Here is an 18,716-nt window from a genome sequence, read left to right as displayed (position 1 = left end):
GTAAACTTACTTTCAACAAGCATATTGAGTGTATCTGTAAAAGAGCTAACTCTGCCCTAGCATTCATAAGAAGAAACACTCATTTCTGTCAGAGGATTATTAGAGTTGATGCTTATTGTACATATGTCAGACCAATTTTGGAGTACGCAGCTTTTGTTTGGTCCCCCTATACCAACATTAACATTAACAAATTAGAATCTGTTCAAAGGAGAGCTGCTAGATATGTGATGTCTGATTTTAACAGATACAGCAGTGTTAGTGAAATGTTATCAACTTTACAGTGGGACAGCTTGAAGAAAAGACGAGATATTCAGTCTCTATGTGTCCTTTATAAAATCTTAAATGGTTTAATAGATGTTTCACTCCCAGAATGTATGATTAAAAACTCTCTTATCACTAGAGGTCACAACAAAAGATTTGTTACAATATCTTCAACAGTTAATAGCTATAAGTACAGTTTTTTTCCACGAGTAGTCCCTCAGTGGAATGCTTTACCAAGTGTCACTGTCAATGCACCAACTCTACAACAATTCTCTACACTTGTACACTAGTGATCTCTTCAATTACTTAATTACTTATCCTTAATTAATTTACTTACTTAATTACTTATACTTAATTAATTTACTTACTTATTTACTTACATTCTAATTTAATTTGTAACTAATCATTGTACTATGCTCATGCATATGAGTCTTACAATTATAAAATATATAATAATAAAAGGCTGTCCTCCAAATGCTGGTTTCTCAGGTCTTGAAAGGTGTAAGTAGATGACAGGGATGTAGTGGCTACCATCTGATCAACCAAAGCATCCGCATCCTGATCACAAGGGAGACGAGATAATGCATCCGCATTATTATGCAACCTTCTCCATACGACGGGAATCGCGATTGTTTTATGCTGGAAATCGTGAAAAATTGCGCGCTTTCCGGATGAAGCATAAGTACCTTCTCTTACGAGACATATATAGTCCAGATCTATACCTGATTATAACCCACAGCAGAAATAAATCGATTTGCTACTGTGGATTTGATACGGAGCTACTCTTTGCCGAAAATCGGCCGAAAATCACGTATTTTTAGATTCGGAGCAACCCAGCAATCAACAAAAGGAAAGCCCACAAACCTTCACTATATAGCAATATAGTTTAGTTATCATTTCATGCACAGCGCAAGTTTCATATGGATCTGAGCTTTCCTTCCATCAAACTAAGCGGCATGAAATTTCTTCCTAGCACGTCTGAGACTAAAATGGGAGGCGTGGCTGCAATAACTCCAAGTTTTAGTTTCTCCAGCAAATGATTTAGGCTTCAATATTATGTTGTGACCACCTAATGTATTAGTTTCCAACCAGAAATGGATCACGTGATTATGGATTGATTTTCGTTTGTATTATAGCTATACATGGGTAGCTATGTAGTAGTATAATCCAGGTAAAATTTCACTAGACAATAGTATTTTTATCAACATTTGACTGAGACACCACTGATGAAGCATATAGAGTTAGGCATAGTAAAGTTTGGGTCCTACCAAGTTTTAGTTCTACTTGGGTCCTATATATATATATTTTAGAGCTAACAAAAATCATTTACATCAGTGGTATATAATATAAGTTTAGCTAGTTTGTACTTAATTTCTTCTTAAAAGTTCGGGAGGCATGTCCTCAATCTTATTTTTCACAGCAGGCTGCAGGTAGTTATATTATATTATATATATATATATATATGAGCCTTTAACAAGCAAGAAGTTTAAGGTTTTCACCCATAGCTGAAGGGTATTACTTATTTTTGGCTTTATCGTGAGAAACTGCACCAAAGGCCTATTGGATAACTGTTATACCAACAGCTCACTGTTGAATACGGCATTAGTCCACTGCACCAGCCGTTAATATATAAATAACTCCATGCATACACTTCTTTATTCTTTATTAATTACTAGACAGGCAGCACAGCTGGTTTGCCTAGGATGTAAATCACAGAACACGTTACAATCAATAAGTTAAAGTATGTATGCTACATTGTGTATTTATTTATTTATTATTATTGATTAGCAAAACCCATTGGGTAAATCGCTAATGTACAAAAACAAAATTTTAGTGTCTATGCATTTTGCAAACTGTATGCTACAGTTACTAAGAATAAACAGTGCATGTGTTGATTACAATTACTATTCATAAATAATAAGTTACAGCATACAGTACATACATATAATTGCTAGTTATAATCAATCAGTGAGTTATAGTGCATATATTACAATAAAAAGAAAAGTTACGATAATATAGTTACACAATTAATAACTTACGTAGTTGATTAGTAAAATTATCTAGAGTAGCAGCTTCGATAACAGAAATGGGTAGTAAGTTCCAATCACGAAAGGATTTTAGAAAGTAACTATTATGATAAAAATTAGTTCTAGCAGTAGGTATATTGAAGTGAAAATAATGTTGGAATCTACTTCAGTTATCTTTGCAGAATATACCCTCCTTGCGGTCTGCCAAAATATTTGCTCCTCACACACTGCACAAAATTCTTCGAGTTTTAATTCAGCTGGCTCTTTCCTGTTACCAGTATCTTCCTGCTTGTTATTTGCACATTGATTTACGACTTGAAAGGCCGGTCCAGACTGTTTTCTAAAGTCTAAATAAGAAAAACAGTTCACATAAAGTGCCCTTCTTGATATATCCGTAGGTGAACCATGAATGAACATCACTGATACACAATTAATATTTCGTTACTAATGTCAACCAACAAGAACCCACAATCGATCCTTTAATTCTTTTTATCTTAGGCCACTCCAATTGGTAATTATGTTTCTGGTCCACCGCCCGCGTCCTTTTTGGAGAATTCGAAATTTCAGAAATACATGGGTAAAATGCCCGCATCAGCTTTTTGAAAACCTGGATTTCAGAAACAAATATTGGGTTGCAACAATCTAACTATCTAAGTGTCATGATTTGTATTTTATCAGTGAAAACCTGCAAGAAATGGGCAGAGTGCATAGTACGGATCGATGTACTCTAATAGAACAGTCAGTAAATCACAAAATACTCTAATTAATCAGTCACTTCATTGTTGCTTTGCTGCTGAATTACGCCCGCCCGCACCTAAAACTGATTTTCAAAGGACCAGAAACATAATTACCAATTGGAGTGGCCTTATGTTTAATCACCCACTGGAGGTGCCACTGCTAACTTATAAGGGCAGTTTCAGCAATGGTAAGTTGCAAGTTTCAATTTGAGAAAGCGTTCCGTTCCGTGGTTTAGTCCATTATTCCGTTCCGTTCCGTTCCGTAGAATAAGACCCCATCTTCTAAGACAGCAAATAGGCCAGACGTATGTAAACAACATTAGTACACCCACTCATTCCACCAAATGTGGAAAACACTAAGGGTACAAAAGAGCCCATCTCAACTTCTCTGATCCTTTGTTCATATTTTTTGCGTTTCTCCTTCTCAAATCGCCGATACAGTGAAGACACTGGAGTGGTGCGGTACGATGAAGCAGTTAGGTTGAAAACCTTGACATCAAAAAAGCTCTCTGGTGTTGGCCACCCCAGAACCCATCAGCTGAGACGTCCAAACGAGCCCCATCCTCAGCAATTGCCGTTGAGTATGTGAGTGTTTCACCTGAAAGGATCTGTAATGAAGGTTCCACACACACACCAGCATTGTTTTGCAAGTTACTTTGTAAAAGTAACTAGTTACATATTACATATTACTTGCAGCTGAACTATTTAGTTACAGTTATATATTACCCATAAAATAAAGTAACTGTAATAATATTACATATTATATTACTTTGTGTCCACAGCCTTAAGCTGTCACGTGTGAAACTACCACCTTATCATGTGACACGATTGCGTCGTTGAACAATGTGCAAATCTTGATTATAAGTAAGAAGCTGGTGAATAAGCCTCATTCAGTAGGCTTCATTACTTCGTTGTAGCTAGGCGTTACTCAGTGGACAACTAACGAGATTAGTAATTTCGTTACTTGTAGTAATAATATTACGTAATATTAGATTCGTTACAGTAACTATATTACTTAGGTAACGCGTTACATTTGTAAGTAAGGTAACTTGAGTTATATTACTTGTTTTTATAGCGTATTTCGTTATATTACTTAGTTACCACAAAAGTAATAATATTACGTAACGCGTTACTTTTGTAACGCGTTACTCCCAACACTGCACACCAGAACACACTTCTGATAGGGCATCAGCAGTAAAATCCCTTAATTCATTATGTCTAAGGGTGGGATAACCACCAGTGGGACAATTCATAGCATGGTCCACAGAGAATCCCTTACCACAAACGCACTGTGTAGGCAAACCAGATGGAAGCCACCCATAGCGCAAGCAAATTGCATCACGAAAAGCGCCCTTATGCAAAGCAAAGCCGTGCTCGTCAACAGGCAAAGCTGAAAGCCAAGATGAAGCCCCCTTCTCACTAGACAGTGCCATGATTCTCTGTAGAACAGTACAAATGCAAGCATGAAGAAGCTAACAGGCGTAAAAGTTTCACGTCAATACTGGATTATGCATTTTCAGTGCTTGCATTTTATAAAACAGCTGCAGATTTAAAGGTTAATACTGACAGCGGTCCTCTGACACTCTGTTCATATAACAGTTCAAATGGTGAGAACCCTGTAGATGTTTGGGGAACTTCTCTGTAAGCAAAAAGAACATATGGCAGTAACTTGTCCCAATCTTTTCCTTCCTTTTCCTCAACATCAGCTTGAGGGTTTGGTTGAATCATTCTACCAGCCCATCAGTCTGTGGGTGGTATGGACTAGTTCATATTCCCTGCACTCTCAACAATCTGTAGAGCTCCATTAGGAGTTTAGATGTGAAGTTGCTACCTTGGTCTGTCAAGATGCTCTGAGGAATGCCAACGAGAGCAAACAACTTAAACAGTTCTTCAGCAATGCTCTCAGCATCTATACTCTGAACTGATATGGCCTCTGGATAACATGTGGCATAGTCACATATCACTAACACATAGTGATTTCCACTGGGTAATGGGCCAACTATGTCCATGGCTATTTTCTGGAATGGAGTTGGAACAATTGGAGTGGCACCAGAACTTTGGAAACTTTCTTGTGACCAGCCTTCTGGCACTTTGGACAACAATGACAAAACTCCTCCATATTTTTGCCCAAAAAAATGCTCTGCCACTCTATGTCTAGTTTTACACTTTTGAACGACATTGTACAGGTAAGACTAATTGTTCTATCACAAGTTCTGGTGCTTTCCTGGATGGCTTCCACTGATGGTATAGCAGCCCATCATTCAAATAGAACTAACCTACAGAGAGAGAATCAGGGTTAGTTGCAAACTTACATGCTCCAGCCAAATTAGTATCTTCTCGCTGTAGTCTCCTCAACTCATCTGTAGATACACTCAGTGGGGGTGTTGGTGCCTGCTGTGCTAATGTCTCATGATGTTGACAGTCTGCACGCTTCTGGCTTCTGGTCTTCGGTTTATCTCTGGTTAACAAAAATAGTTCTTCATCAAATTCACTGCCAACAAGAGGCACACTTGGCTTCACCCCACACTGTTGTTCACTCTCTTCCATAGCCAAATCTTCTTGTGTTTGTCTGAGAGACTGAGCCCTAGTCACTACCATTAAACTCTATTCTGGAGGGTTACATGGCTGGACATAAGCTATTCCCAACAATTTGTCCAATTCTGGCACATCAGTGCCTAACAATACTGACACTGGGGAGTGTTTTGGATACTGCTGCTTCCACACTGAGAAGTAGTCCGTCTACCTCCATCTCCAATTTAGTCACCGGATACAGTACAGTGTCACCATGGGCACATCTAATGGTGATAGCATCTCCTTCAAGGTACTGTCCTTCATGGACCAGGTTCTCTCTCACCATAGTTCTGCTACAACCTGTATCTAACACAATGTTATTAACAGTATTGTCATCAATTTGGCCACTCCGACACACAGAGGAAGCCTTACTAACTGATAATTGCTGCTGCTCACCCCTACAGAACATATTTGTGACTGAATTTAGGAAAATCACCCATATGGGCGCATGTGAAATATTTAGAATTTTCAAGTTTGGTGAGTTGCTAATAAGAGCAGGGCACAGTTTTGAAAATATTTCAAAATTTTTCTTGTAATTAAAGGTATTAAGAATGGCTTGAAACCGTCAGCAAGTAGATTTGCATTATGAAGTTCGTGATTTGATCATTAAATATTTTAGGTGTCAAATGTGCCCATATGGGTGATTTTCCAAAATTCGGTTACATTTGCCTTCGTCGGATTTGCCGGACAAGTTGTTGCAATGTGGCCCCTATCTCCACAATTTTAGCACTTCACATGGCTTAGTTCTGTAGACTCCCCCTTAGAGTCAGCTGCACTAATACTACTCTTATTCTTTGGTTCCTTCAGTACGTCCATTCACACCCCAGAATTGGCTTCTGTCTTTCTATTCTCACTCCTGTTCCCCGGACAGTCTTTAGCAAAGTGTCCTGTCCGATCACAACTATAGCATTACTTCTGACTAACAACAGGCAGCTTGTGGTCACAACCTCCTACAGCATCTACTGTTTGCCTGGTCTGTACATATTCATCAGCGAGTTCACCAACTTCCTGACAGGTTTTGACTTCTTATCTCGCACCCATGCTCGCATGTCCGGTGATAGAGAACTTCCAGCAGTTGTTCAAGGCCAACTATCTCCTTCATTTGAGCCATTGTAGTACATTCTCGAAGCCACTTGTTCTGTAAGTCCATCAATCTTGTAGACGGTTCACGGAAAGACTCTTCACGGCCTCGAGTAGCAGTGCGAAATCGTCGGCGATAAGCTTCTGTATTAATGTCATATCGAGCTAAGATAGCTGCCTTAAGTACACTGTAATTTCCCACATCAGCTGGCGAACTAGCTACATACACCAGTTGAGCTTTACCAGTTAGTTGTGAAGCGAGGTGAACTCGGAGGTGAATTATTATTATTATTATTATTTACCTATAGCTACTGTACAACTTCAGAAATGAAGAAAAATGTACAGACATATCACAAAAAATAATTCAATACAATAAGTAAATTATAATTTAATTATAGATTTAAATACTTCAAGTGAATTAGAGTCTTTAGCTAGGTTAAGTAAATCATTCCAAAGTGAAATTGTTGCTGGAAAAAATTGCCCATCGTTTTTCTGGGATCTCGTGAGCTTGCATGACGCATTCAAAAGCCACTAATTATAAGTACGCTTCAATGTCATCCTTAGCTGAGAGGGCCACAAACTTAACTTCTAATGAATTGCGGGGTGGTGAAGCTTTCTCATTACTTGTTGCCACGTTTATGATTATGATTACTGAAAACACAGTTACAAACTGATATGTTCAGGTAAGGCCCCTATTCGGTGATTATTAGTTTCTCATCCAGCCTTTCTAATTATTATGATGCGGGCGGGAGGGTATTACCATTATGCCATTATTTTATAATATTAACACACTGATGTACAGACCTTGTCCAAATTGTCTTTCTTTCTTACTACAAACATTTCCTTTACCAGCTGATTCTACTTTTCGTGATCACCAACTGTTTTTCGACAGTCAACTGAAAGCCTGCTTTGATGAAGTCGACAGAGCACGATTGCAACTGGCACTGCAGCAATTTGCTAAGGAAAACAACAGTTCTCCTGGTGATATATAGCGCATTGTAGTGTTCATCAACAAAAATTGTAACAGTTTGGTATCACGTGTTCTTCTGAGCATGCGCAGAGTAAATAATGGCTTACCATGCGGTAGCTTAAGAAGGATGCGGGCGGTGGATGAGAAACTAATAATCACCAAATAGGGGCCTAAGGAAAAAACATTACAAATCACATAGATAAGAGTCAGTTATAATTTATCTAAAAATACTTGTAGAGATTGGGATTCTGTTGTGTCAGTTGGTAAATTGTTCCAATCGCGGATAGATTTGGGGTAATAGCTGAATTTATAATGATCTGTTCTAGCAAACGGAATCTCAAAATGGAAGGGGTGGTGGTGGCGGGTGGGATATGTGGTGTTAGTGAAATAATTTGGGACTGTTAAGACTGATGAGGAGTAAACAATGTTGTAGAATACTTTTAATCTAGTCACATATCGTCAGTGTTGAAGTGATGGCCATTGTAGATCTGCTAACATAGATGTAACACTACTGTTATATCGGTAGTCTGACTTGACCCAACGAGCAGCACGTCGTTGTACCATTTCTATACTTTGTATCTCCTTCTGCAAGTAGAGGTCCCATACTGCCGATCCATACTCCAACAGTGGTCTCACTATACTGGTGTAGGCTAAACATTTAGTTTCTGCAGAACATCTATAAAGGTTACGTTTAACAAAGTTTAGCATCCTTGTTGCTTTAGAGATAACTTGATTGATATGAGGTGTAAATGACATTTTTGAGTCTAAGAGAATTCCTAAATAAGGGTGTTGGGTAACTCGCTGCAAAAAGTAATTTCTGATAGTATAGTTGAAAGTAGAGGAGGATGTTACTCTACTACAGGTAAGTACCACACACTTGGAAGTGTTTAATTCCATTAACCAAGTTTCAGTCCACTTTAATATAATGTTGAGGTCATGTTGTAATAATAACTGATCTTGCTGACTATTGATAGTTCGATATAATATGCAATCATCTGCAAAAAGTTTCAAATGGGATGAGATGCCACACTTGATGTCATTAATGTAGAGCAAAAACATCAATGGGCCAAGAACAGTTCCTTGGGGAACTGTCACGCTGCAGGTGGTCCCCCGCCGCAAGTGGTCCGGCCGGACCAACTACCGCGCCTCAAGTAGTCCGGCCGGACCATGTAAAGTTGCTGCAGATGGTCCGCCCTGCTGCAACTGGTCCCCCCAATGAAACCTCCACTATCAGCTTCCCAGTCAGTAGTAGCTCAACGTCTTGAACAAAACGCACTGCCCTCCACGAAATACGAGTCCCGAAGCAGTGAAGCGAAATTTGAGCGGTCAGAATGCACGACCTATTCTTAATTCTGAACATTGCATTTGCACGTGGTTCTTATTCGTGTAACGCATTATGGGCACTGGTGTCCCTTTCGATTCCCTTTTCAAAAATAGTAACAAAACATACTTTAATAGAACAGTCAGTCAGACTGATAGAATAGCCACCACTGACATGGCTTAGTGTCATGTTGTCATCCACATGCAGTTGCCAGAAGTATGTGACACGATAACACTAAGATGCATCCCTGGAAGAGGCTATATACAAATAAAGCTTCTGGGAACCTCCATCACTTTGGTGTACCTTGTAATGCTCCATTTACCATCTCCATCCATGACACGTACACCAACTGAGAAGTATATACTCTGGTTTAGGCTGGAGTATGGGGTAGACAGCTGTTCTACCAATGGTGAAAACTATCAATTCACTTGGATAGATAGGCTTGGACAATGATCAGGAACTACTAGCTGCATGTTTCGTGCCCCATACACAGCTTCAATAGCTATAGACAATAATTTTTTGAACATGCCGGCATGTTCTAAAATGCATGTCAGTTTCATATATATATATATATATATATATTATACAGGCAGGCTATAGCTGAAGGGTTCAATTCTAGTCTTAGTGCGTAAACTTTACACTCTCCATTAATGAAACTAGAACTACTGCAGTATGGTGACATTAAGTGATTCTTACAAGCCAATAGGTTAGTAAACTAAAGTGTGACACATAATAGTTTATTAATAATTGAATCACCGCACACAATGGTTTTATTGTTCTATACCAGCTATATCTTATACCTTATATTTACTTGGTTAAACATTGCAGCATTTATTACCTAAGTTTCAAAAATCGATGTGGTGGTTATTCAAATTTGACACCTCTCTATGTTCAAAAACAATTTTTTGAATTTTGAGCATAATTGGCTGGACTTTTGAGCACTGCTCAAAAGCATAATAGGCTATTTTTAGTGCATAATTAGCTCAAGTCCAGCAGAGAATAACCAAAGGTAAAGCTGTCTTTCTGGCAATGAGCCTAAGCAGCATGCATGTATAAACACAACTTGGCTAGTTGAAAATAAGAAATCATTTGTTCAATTATGTAGATTCTCCATTTTAAAATCTGTTATTAACTTTAATTTAACTTGATGTGCTTTTCAGTCACTTGGAGTAACTGGTTGTGACAATCAGCAAGGATTAACATTATTTTAGGACTTGCTTATGTAGAAAATCAGGTACATTTACAGCAGATACTGTACATACTCAGTAATGTTACTAAGCAGTTGTCAGCAGGCTTGTGTGTGTGTGGAGTCAGTAGAGGTCACTAATAAAGACAAGCTGAATGAGTTGCACAAGAAATTTTTGGGATGAAAGGTGGAATTTTATTTTATTTCCAACTATTGTGAAAATGAGCCAGTGCTATGTAGTTTCACGCTTTCCATTTCTTGAATTGTGCATGTAGTTGAGATTCATACTGTACCAGCATTGGAAAAATTTGCATCTAGTGGATTCTCTATAATATCCACTGTCTTACCATAAATGTGTGAAAGCATCAGTGTTATGACCAGACCACCCTCACTGTTGGTCAGTGCTATATATGGTAGGTTAGGATGATTACCAATCAAGTTAAATAATTGCCAAATCTGAAAGCTCCACTTGGTGTCCATGCAACTATTTAAGTACATATATTTCACCATTTTACACAGGATCATGCATGGGTGTCACATGGTTATATACTTTAGGAAAGGTTTCACCATATTCACAACAACACTTCACAAAAGCACTGACACACATGCAATTCATCGTGAAGATTGTACTGGCCACTCAAAATTGCAGGACTCTAAAGAATATACATGCAATATAAAATAATATTATTAATTAAGTGTGAGTATAAGTTAGTTATTGATCACATGATCATTACAAACAATTACCCTTGAAAACGATATCTGGTACCTCTATTACTTGATATTATGACATTCTCTTCTTGTGCATTATACTCCTTGACTGTGCAGCATAATAGCTGTAAAGAGCTCAAGTACTTTAATTATAGATGGTGAAATTGCAGTTACAGTTAACAACTGCTACATATAGCTATTGATTCAGATGGTACTGACCATCCTGGTGACTTGATGACTACAATATCAGCTCATGGTGGACTGCATTATAGTGTTGTGCAGTAGATCATGCAGTGGTGTTACTTTACTTGTATGAAATTGGCTCTTAATTTAATCATGCTTCATGTCAACGACATAACATTACCTTTCCAAGAACCTCTAATAATTGCATCTATGTGATGTGTATTAAGCCATTATACTTTTCATCATCATTAATAGATAGCACTGTAGCTGTGATACATGGATGTGGGTACATTATATGCTCAGGCTTCACAGCCAATAAAACTTCCAGTAGCCTCTTACTACATGTGCCAGTGGATTGTGCCAGTCTTCAGTACTGTGCACACTACTAATAATAGTATCAGCTAATTATGTCATTTATATGTAATTTATCTTGTCAGCATTAGCTGCATGCAAGTTTAATTGTAAAGTGGAACCTCCCTATTATGGACATTGTGGGACCCAGACTTTTTGGCCACTTTTTGCTGTAATAATAGAGATTTTCCTTTTTAAAGGATTGACTAGACCAGTTGGCCCGGGACCAAAGAATTTGTCCTTATTATGGAGGTTATTTCCCTTGATTCGGGGAGTTTGTTAAGAGAGGTTCCACTGTATGTGCTAGCTAGCAATGGTGTTTTAACTCCTAATGTTTACAGCAGCTAATCCCGTCAGGGTTTATCAAAGGGGGTGCACCAGTATTATCGAGTAGGGATCTGTGCCCCCCAGAAGCTATAGCTTTTTGCAGGACAAAATATCTTGATTGGTTTAGATCATATTGCTTTTTATGTGGACTACATCAATCAAGAGATGTATAGTGACAATCATGCCAACAGATTATTATAGACCTAAAGAATGGCATACATAAGATCGCAATCATCGCATGCATTCCATTTACAATATATCCTTAGCAGGCTAAGGTCACTCCAAGAAAATTCATTGTTTCCCATATCCCGCCCTCATGCAGATTCTCTTCCCGCATGGACATTCATTATTGCTGTCAACTGAACATTTTATTCATTATTTATCCTGTGATTACATAGCAGTAACCAGTTTAGCATTCATAAAGCCCATTTAGCTAGTTTTTCACTGTTCAGGTTCTTAGTTTAAATATTTCTACTGTATTCTTACCTGTAAGTTAGTTATGAATTTCCGAAAATTAGTGGAAATATCTATAATGGATAATGGACAATGAACCACCCACCCGCATGTATTTTTGAGGTCAATGAAATGGAAACAAGGAATTTTCTTGGAGTGGCCTAAATGTACCAATGAAACTGTAGACTAATTAGGTGATTGTTCTATTAGAGTATTGACTGACTGCTCTATTAGAGTATCTCGATTTTGTAAAACACGTACGCATACTATAGTAATTATAATGCCACAGTAGAACGGGAAACTAGGTCGGCACAGTGGGGCGGCACCTTGTGCCTAGCCCTACGCCTTCTCAAATATCTATGATCGAGTCTATGATAAATCCAGTGGGGGACCACTTATGGCAGAGGGGGACCAACTGTGGCGGCGTAAGTTGTCCGGGGGGGACAAGTTGCAGTGCTGCAAGTAGTCCGGGGGGACCAAGTATGGTTGCTGCAACTGGTCCGGGGGGACCGGTTGTAGCATGACAGAACACCTGACTGAACTTGCACAAAATTTGAATCATGTCCATTCACAACAACACGCTGTGTTCGCTGAGTCAGCCAAATTTTTATCCAGTCATAAGTTGTACCTTGAATCCCATAGTGAGAAAGCTTGTTTAAGAGTCTACAATGCGGAACTGTATCAAATGCTTTCCTAAAGTCAATGAAAATCATATCTACTTACGTTCATTAGGGCTTGCACGTGGTCCCGAATACTCCTTTTTGCATCTGTACTGTAACTAGTTTCTCCCATTGTTCCATTTCAGCTTGACGGAGTGTTCCCTTAGTCACAATCTCTTCCTCGCGAGAAGCACGCTCTTCTGCTAACATTCGAACCATGTCCTCTAGGATTGTAGTGTTTGACATCTAGGCGGCTGGTTTCCAGCATTACTTTGGCATACAGTCACGAACCCAGCTAGCTGGGTAGCTATAGAAACACCCCTGTCACCAAATGTCACAGCAGGGCTAGCTCTGTCATGCCGGACTTTACTCGTAAATAGTTCAATGAGCTTTGACTAACAAAAACTAAACTATTATTCATTGATTCAAAGTACTAATTTATAGGTACAAAACTATGCACAAAATTCTATCCTATATTACAAAACATGCAGAAAAGCAAACAAAAACTCCTATAACCTTACAGTACACAACAACAAAATCAAAATTCTTAAAGTAGCATTACAACACCTACAAAATGTGCCTACTCTACAAGTTATGCAACTACAAAAATCACCATTACAAAAATCACACTAGCAAGTAAAACAGTTCAATCTCTTACAATGAATTACATTTTTAAAGTAACTGTCGCGACACCGTATCACCATCAGATAGGGTATGTACCATATCTATGCAATTTGGGTCTCGATAGAGGTCTCTGTGTGACAATTTTAAGTGTTAGGGTTAAAAAGTTTATATGTAATTATGTTTTTCAGCAATCTCTCTATTTCTCTTACATTTCTACACCATGCAGTGTACTGCATGTGCACTTGATTGTGAGTGCAGAGTATGTGAGTGCATGCAGAAAATGGATGATGCATACTGTATGTACATATAATGTTTCAGTATAAATATGTGCTATGATTAATAATGTCTATTTTAACTTAGGATGCGCCTCCAATAATACCAGCACTGATCAGTGGCAAGTACCATGTAAAATGGACTAAACTGGAAAACCTTCCTGCTCCAATGTATGGTGTTCGTACCGCTGTACAGGATAAAAGAATCTATGTTGCCGGTGGTAAAAGCCCACAGGATAATGCTATTAACCAGACATATGTATATGATGTCAACACAAACCAATGGAGTAAGCTACCTCCTTCAGGTCAGTGTAAAGGTATACCCTGCATTATTGGAGGACAATTAACAATCATTGGTGGAGTTCTTTCTGATACTGAAGCAATTACCAACAAGGTGTCCACATTCAATGAAAGTGGTAAAAACTGGATATCTTTTTATCCTGACCTTATCTCAGTTAGAAAAAGGCCTGGGGTAATTACTCACAAGGAGTATGTTATAGTTGCTGGGGGAATTAAGTGCAGTGAAACTGACAATATACCAGTAGTACAAAATGACATTGAAATTCTTAACTGGACAGAGAATTTACGGTGGAGGAAGCTTTCTGCTTATCTTCCTGTACCGATGTCTTCTTTTGCTCCTATTATTGCTGATTGTCAGTTATACATAGTGGGTTATTGGGGAACAGATATGAAACATAATAGTGATGCCTACACAATACCAATTAAAGACATAGTAAGATCACGTGAGAAGGACCAAACCGGTGAGCAGGATCAAGCCGGTGAGCAGGATCAAGCCGGTGAGCAGGATCAAGCCAGCATTCCTTCCATACAGTGGATAGAAATAACTGCTGCCGATCATCATTGGACATCTTTAATTCCCTGTTCATCCCCACCTGTGATAGTTGGTGGACGCAACAAAAATGGTATGGCAACAGATACTATAAGTGTTTATAATGATTCTAGCAACTCATGGATGAAAGTTGCATCATTATCATCTGTGAGATCACAAGTGGCTGTAGCTGCCATTAATGACAATGCCATTATAACTTTTGGAGGATACACTGTAGGGGGGTCAACAGATTTTGCCAAGTCATCCAGTGTGGCTACAGTGGAACTAGGACAAGCTAAGATCACCAAGCCTGTAATAATAGAATTCTGAAGCATGGATCAATCTTGACCATCCCAGATCTTTTTTATTATAATTATTTTAAAATAATAGGTAGATTGACAGTCTGACCATGTAAGTAAAATTTTGCTTTGTATGTTATGCCATTAGTAAAGTAAAAAGCTATATTATTAATTTGCTAAATGCATAATGATTATAGTATGTATATTTTAACTAATAACATTTATTTTCACATACCTGATCTTGCCAAATTGAACAACTATATCAGGAACTTAGACAAATTTCTGCTAATAGGCAATTCGTTACTTTGTGTCTGTCACTGCTTGAAGTATCTTAGCTTACTACAGTGGTATATCCCCAGTATATGGAACAGATAATTGTTTGTTATTTTAGTAGTTTTTCAGTAAACCCACATTCACTGATGTTTTACTGAGAGTTTAAACCTTAGTAAAATAATTATGTTCCATATACTTACGTTTACTGACACTTTACTATCAGTATAACTACAGTAAGGCATTATAACCAATTAGTAAACTAGGAACCTTCAAGATTTTAGAAAGTGGATCCAAATTGTACACCAGGGGAAATTGAACGACCACCTCTAGTGGGTAGCTACACTATCAAACTATCAATTATGATGCTCAAACCCATCCAGGGCTGGTTTCCTGAGGTTGTGTTTCCTGGGTGCCCTGGCAGGCTCTAGTCACCTTTCTGGCTTTGACGCGAGGACCTTGCTTCATGAGAATCAGTGGTGGATGGCCTTCAACAGCCAGCCAAAGATTTTGGTATTGATTCTGCTGTATTTCAGCCACTTAAGGAGCTAGTTTTCAAGAATAGTGTCAACCTGCTACTATTAGGCCTAATGTATTTCGTGGAGTGGACTCATACTAAACTAGCAACAGCTTCTTAACAATTATCCAGGCATTTTCTAGTTCTTGTACCGCTATAGACACTAATATCAAGCTAAAAGTGCTATCAAGCTAAAACTGCTGAAGCTGCTCTTCCTACAAAGTCATATATATCGCATGTGTACTAATTTATTAGAATATTTACAAGACATTATAATAGTGCATAAATAGTTTAGATATAGGCTGCTACACACAGCCTTTTCTACACAGTCTATATAGTGACAACATATTTGCAGATCGGTGTAAACTAGCTTAGCAGGCAGCATTAAGCGGACGGCGCAATACTAACTACATCGCTAAGTATTTACTTCTGGCCATTAACAGTAGCCTATCCGCTAGTACTAAGTAGGGCTGCACCGAATCTAGTATCGGTATCGGTATCGGGCCGATACTGATGTTTTCATGAAGTATCGGAATCGGCCATTATATTGTTGCAAATACCGATTCTTATCACATGCGTGAATAAATAACATTTGTACTTGCTTATTTTACTAGCACAGTGGACGCCTAAAAGCATCAAGTGTAACACTAATAACCAGGGGCGGATCCAGGGGGGGCTTTGGGAGCTGAAGCCCCCCCCCTTCATATTTAGGCTTTACTTGATCAATATGCTGAGTATTATAATGAAATGTTGTCTTAGCATAATTATATGATCACTAATAATACAAATACTCATAAAACCACCTTATAAACATCATTCCAAGGTATAATCAGTGGATTTATGCTAAAGTTTATGCAACAAGGACCTGGATCAGCATTGGAGGTGTACAAGATCGAGATACTCTAATAGAGCAGTCAACTAACTACTCTAATAGAACATTCACTGGAAACATGTAGTTGGTTCTGTTATGGAATGTTTCCAAATCTGCCTGTGTCTATACATACAATGAAGTGCATTGGTCTGTTTAAAGGGCTTCACTCATCTACTTGTGTAGTTAATATGCATGGCAATACTTAATTCAGGTACACAATTACCATTGAAAATGCTCTCAGATTCAATCTTGTATTGCTCAAATTTCAAAATTTTCCACTTTCAACATTATTATTCTTACATGCACATATTCAGTGTTGTGCAATTGTGAGAGGGGTGCATCATGTACTTGGTTGTCTGTACCTACCCAAACTTTTCCATTAGCAAAAATGCTTCAGAGAGCCATACCTATAATCTAAAGGTAGTATATAAAATATCTACAGGCAGAAAATATTATGAATTTTATGTGGAATTGTCTCCAAGTTGCAGTATTTTAGCATTTATTTTTCAAAATTTTCCTGGGGGGCATGCCCCCAGACCCCCCCCCCCCCCCCCCCTATTTATAAATCCTAGATCCGCCCCTGAATAACTATCAGTAAAATTACCGATCTATGCTGAAACCTACGTGTGAAAACGTTTTACTGAAAAAATCGATATACTCTAATAGAACAGTCAATAACTCTAATAGAGCAATCAGGTAGATAGAAGTGATTAGAATATTTTGTGATTTTGTAAGCACCGTTATGATATTATCTACACTTCTCCAGAAGAATACTGGAATATCCACTGGTTTGCATTTCAGTGACTTCCTTCTTTGTAAATCTTGATAGGCCATTTCATTATAAACATGGACCATACTGAAAACGCGTACAAGAATACCATAAAATGCACTATATAATAAATGTGTGACCTATGAAGGAGCTACTTTAAGGTACTTGGTATTGGTATTTGTACTTGCAGATACTTCCCAGCTGAGTACTTGGTATTTGAAGTATCGGTAAAAAATGGAATCAGTGCAGCCCTAGTACTAAGCAGTAAAGCAGCAAAGGAATTAATCTATGCAACTACAATAGCCTCTACCACTGCTAGTATGCACAAGTACAAGTGTTTTGTAAATATTCTAATAAATTAGTGCATTCGCGAACTCTGTGACTTTGTAGGAAGAGCAGCTTCAGCAGTTTTAGCTCGATAATGGTGTCTCCAGTGGTACAGGAGCTAGAAAATTCCTGGATAACTGTTAAAAATCTGTTTCAGCTCAGTGCATGCATCCAGTCTGCGAGTCCAGTCCGCGAAATACATTAGGTCCTAATATTAATGTGTTTTCTATGCATATAGTATTAATGTATTCAGTTTTTCATATTTTTTGGCCCTGACCACAAATATTGTAGTGTAGGTTGCATTTTTTGTTAATGTGTATTAAACCATGCATTCAATTACATTATACAATTTGCAGAAACTTCAATGAAGTGGAGCAGCTGTAGCAAAAGTGAAATATGCTAAACTTAAGGGCAAGGTGGAAATGGCTATCAATCAAGAAGATATTAAGTGACATCGATACACCAAGAGAGCAGAGAGACATCTAGCAAGGAGTGACATGATGAGCTAATGAAGGTTAAAACTCAAGCTTATAATGATGGTAGTCAATTAAACAGGTTCAGCCCAGGTGATCACACTTTGTCCCAAGCAAACGAAATTTTTGTGATGGGTCACAAAATCTGATATATGGTACTGTACTATGTGACTAACTTGTAGCTATACTATACCCTTGTAACTGTGTACATGTATATAATGTAATACCATGTAGATATTATTGTTTACAGTTTTTACCACATGTAGAAGTTTCATTGATACTGTAAAAGAAATGTATTTGAAATTTCAGTAATACTGTATAGGAGAAATCTGTTGGAAATTTCATAGATATTGTATAAGGGAAATCTATAGGAAATTTCATAGATATTGTATAGGGGAAATCTACAGGAAATTTCATAGATATTGTATAAATGTATTGGAAATTTCATAAATACCTTATAGAAGAAATCTGTAGGAAATTTCATAAATTCTGCATAGAGAAAATTGATTGGAAATTTCATATGTCCAGTGCCAGAAATCTGCTGGAAATTGTACCCTATCATGTAGTAGGAAATGTACACGAAATTTGCAAATTTCCTGTACATTTCCATCTCCCAGATATGTGCTGGAAA

The 18,716-nt window shown here is 38.0% G+C and overlaps 1 protein-coding gene across 4 annotated transcripts in view; it reads left to right on the top strand.

Annotated features, from left to right (window-relative positions):
- Window positions 1–18,404, top strand: part of LOC136247377 (kelch domain-containing protein 8A-like) — a 29,335-nt gene extending 10,931 nt beyond the window's left edge. For 2 of the 4 annotated variants that reach the window (XM_066039050.1, XM_066039049.1), the window contains exon 2: window positions 13,819–15,097. In XM_066039050.1, coding sequence (XP_065895122.1) covers window positions 13,900–14,889 — 990 coding nt within the window. In that variant the 5' untranslated portion in view covers window positions 13,819–13,899 and the 3' untranslated portion in view covers window positions 14,890–15,097. Of the gene's footprint in view, window positions 1–13,818; window positions 15,098–17,968 lie in introns of those variants that run through there. The other 2 variants (XR_010697446.1, XM_066039051.1) reach the window with 2 other exon arrangements.
- The last annotated feature ends 312 nt before the right edge of the window (window positions 18,405–18,716 follow it).

The sequence above is a fragment of the Dysidea avara genome, chromosome 2, assembly GCF_963678975.1.
Source record: "Dysidea avara chromosome 2, odDysAvar1.4, whole genome shotgun sequence".
Classification (NCBI taxonomy): Eukaryota; Metazoa; Porifera; class Demospongiae; order Dictyoceratida; family Dysideidae; genus Dysidea; species Dysidea avara.
The sequence above is the reverse complement of the archived record's forward strand: the minus strand, read 5'-3'. Positions and strand labels throughout refer to the sequence as shown.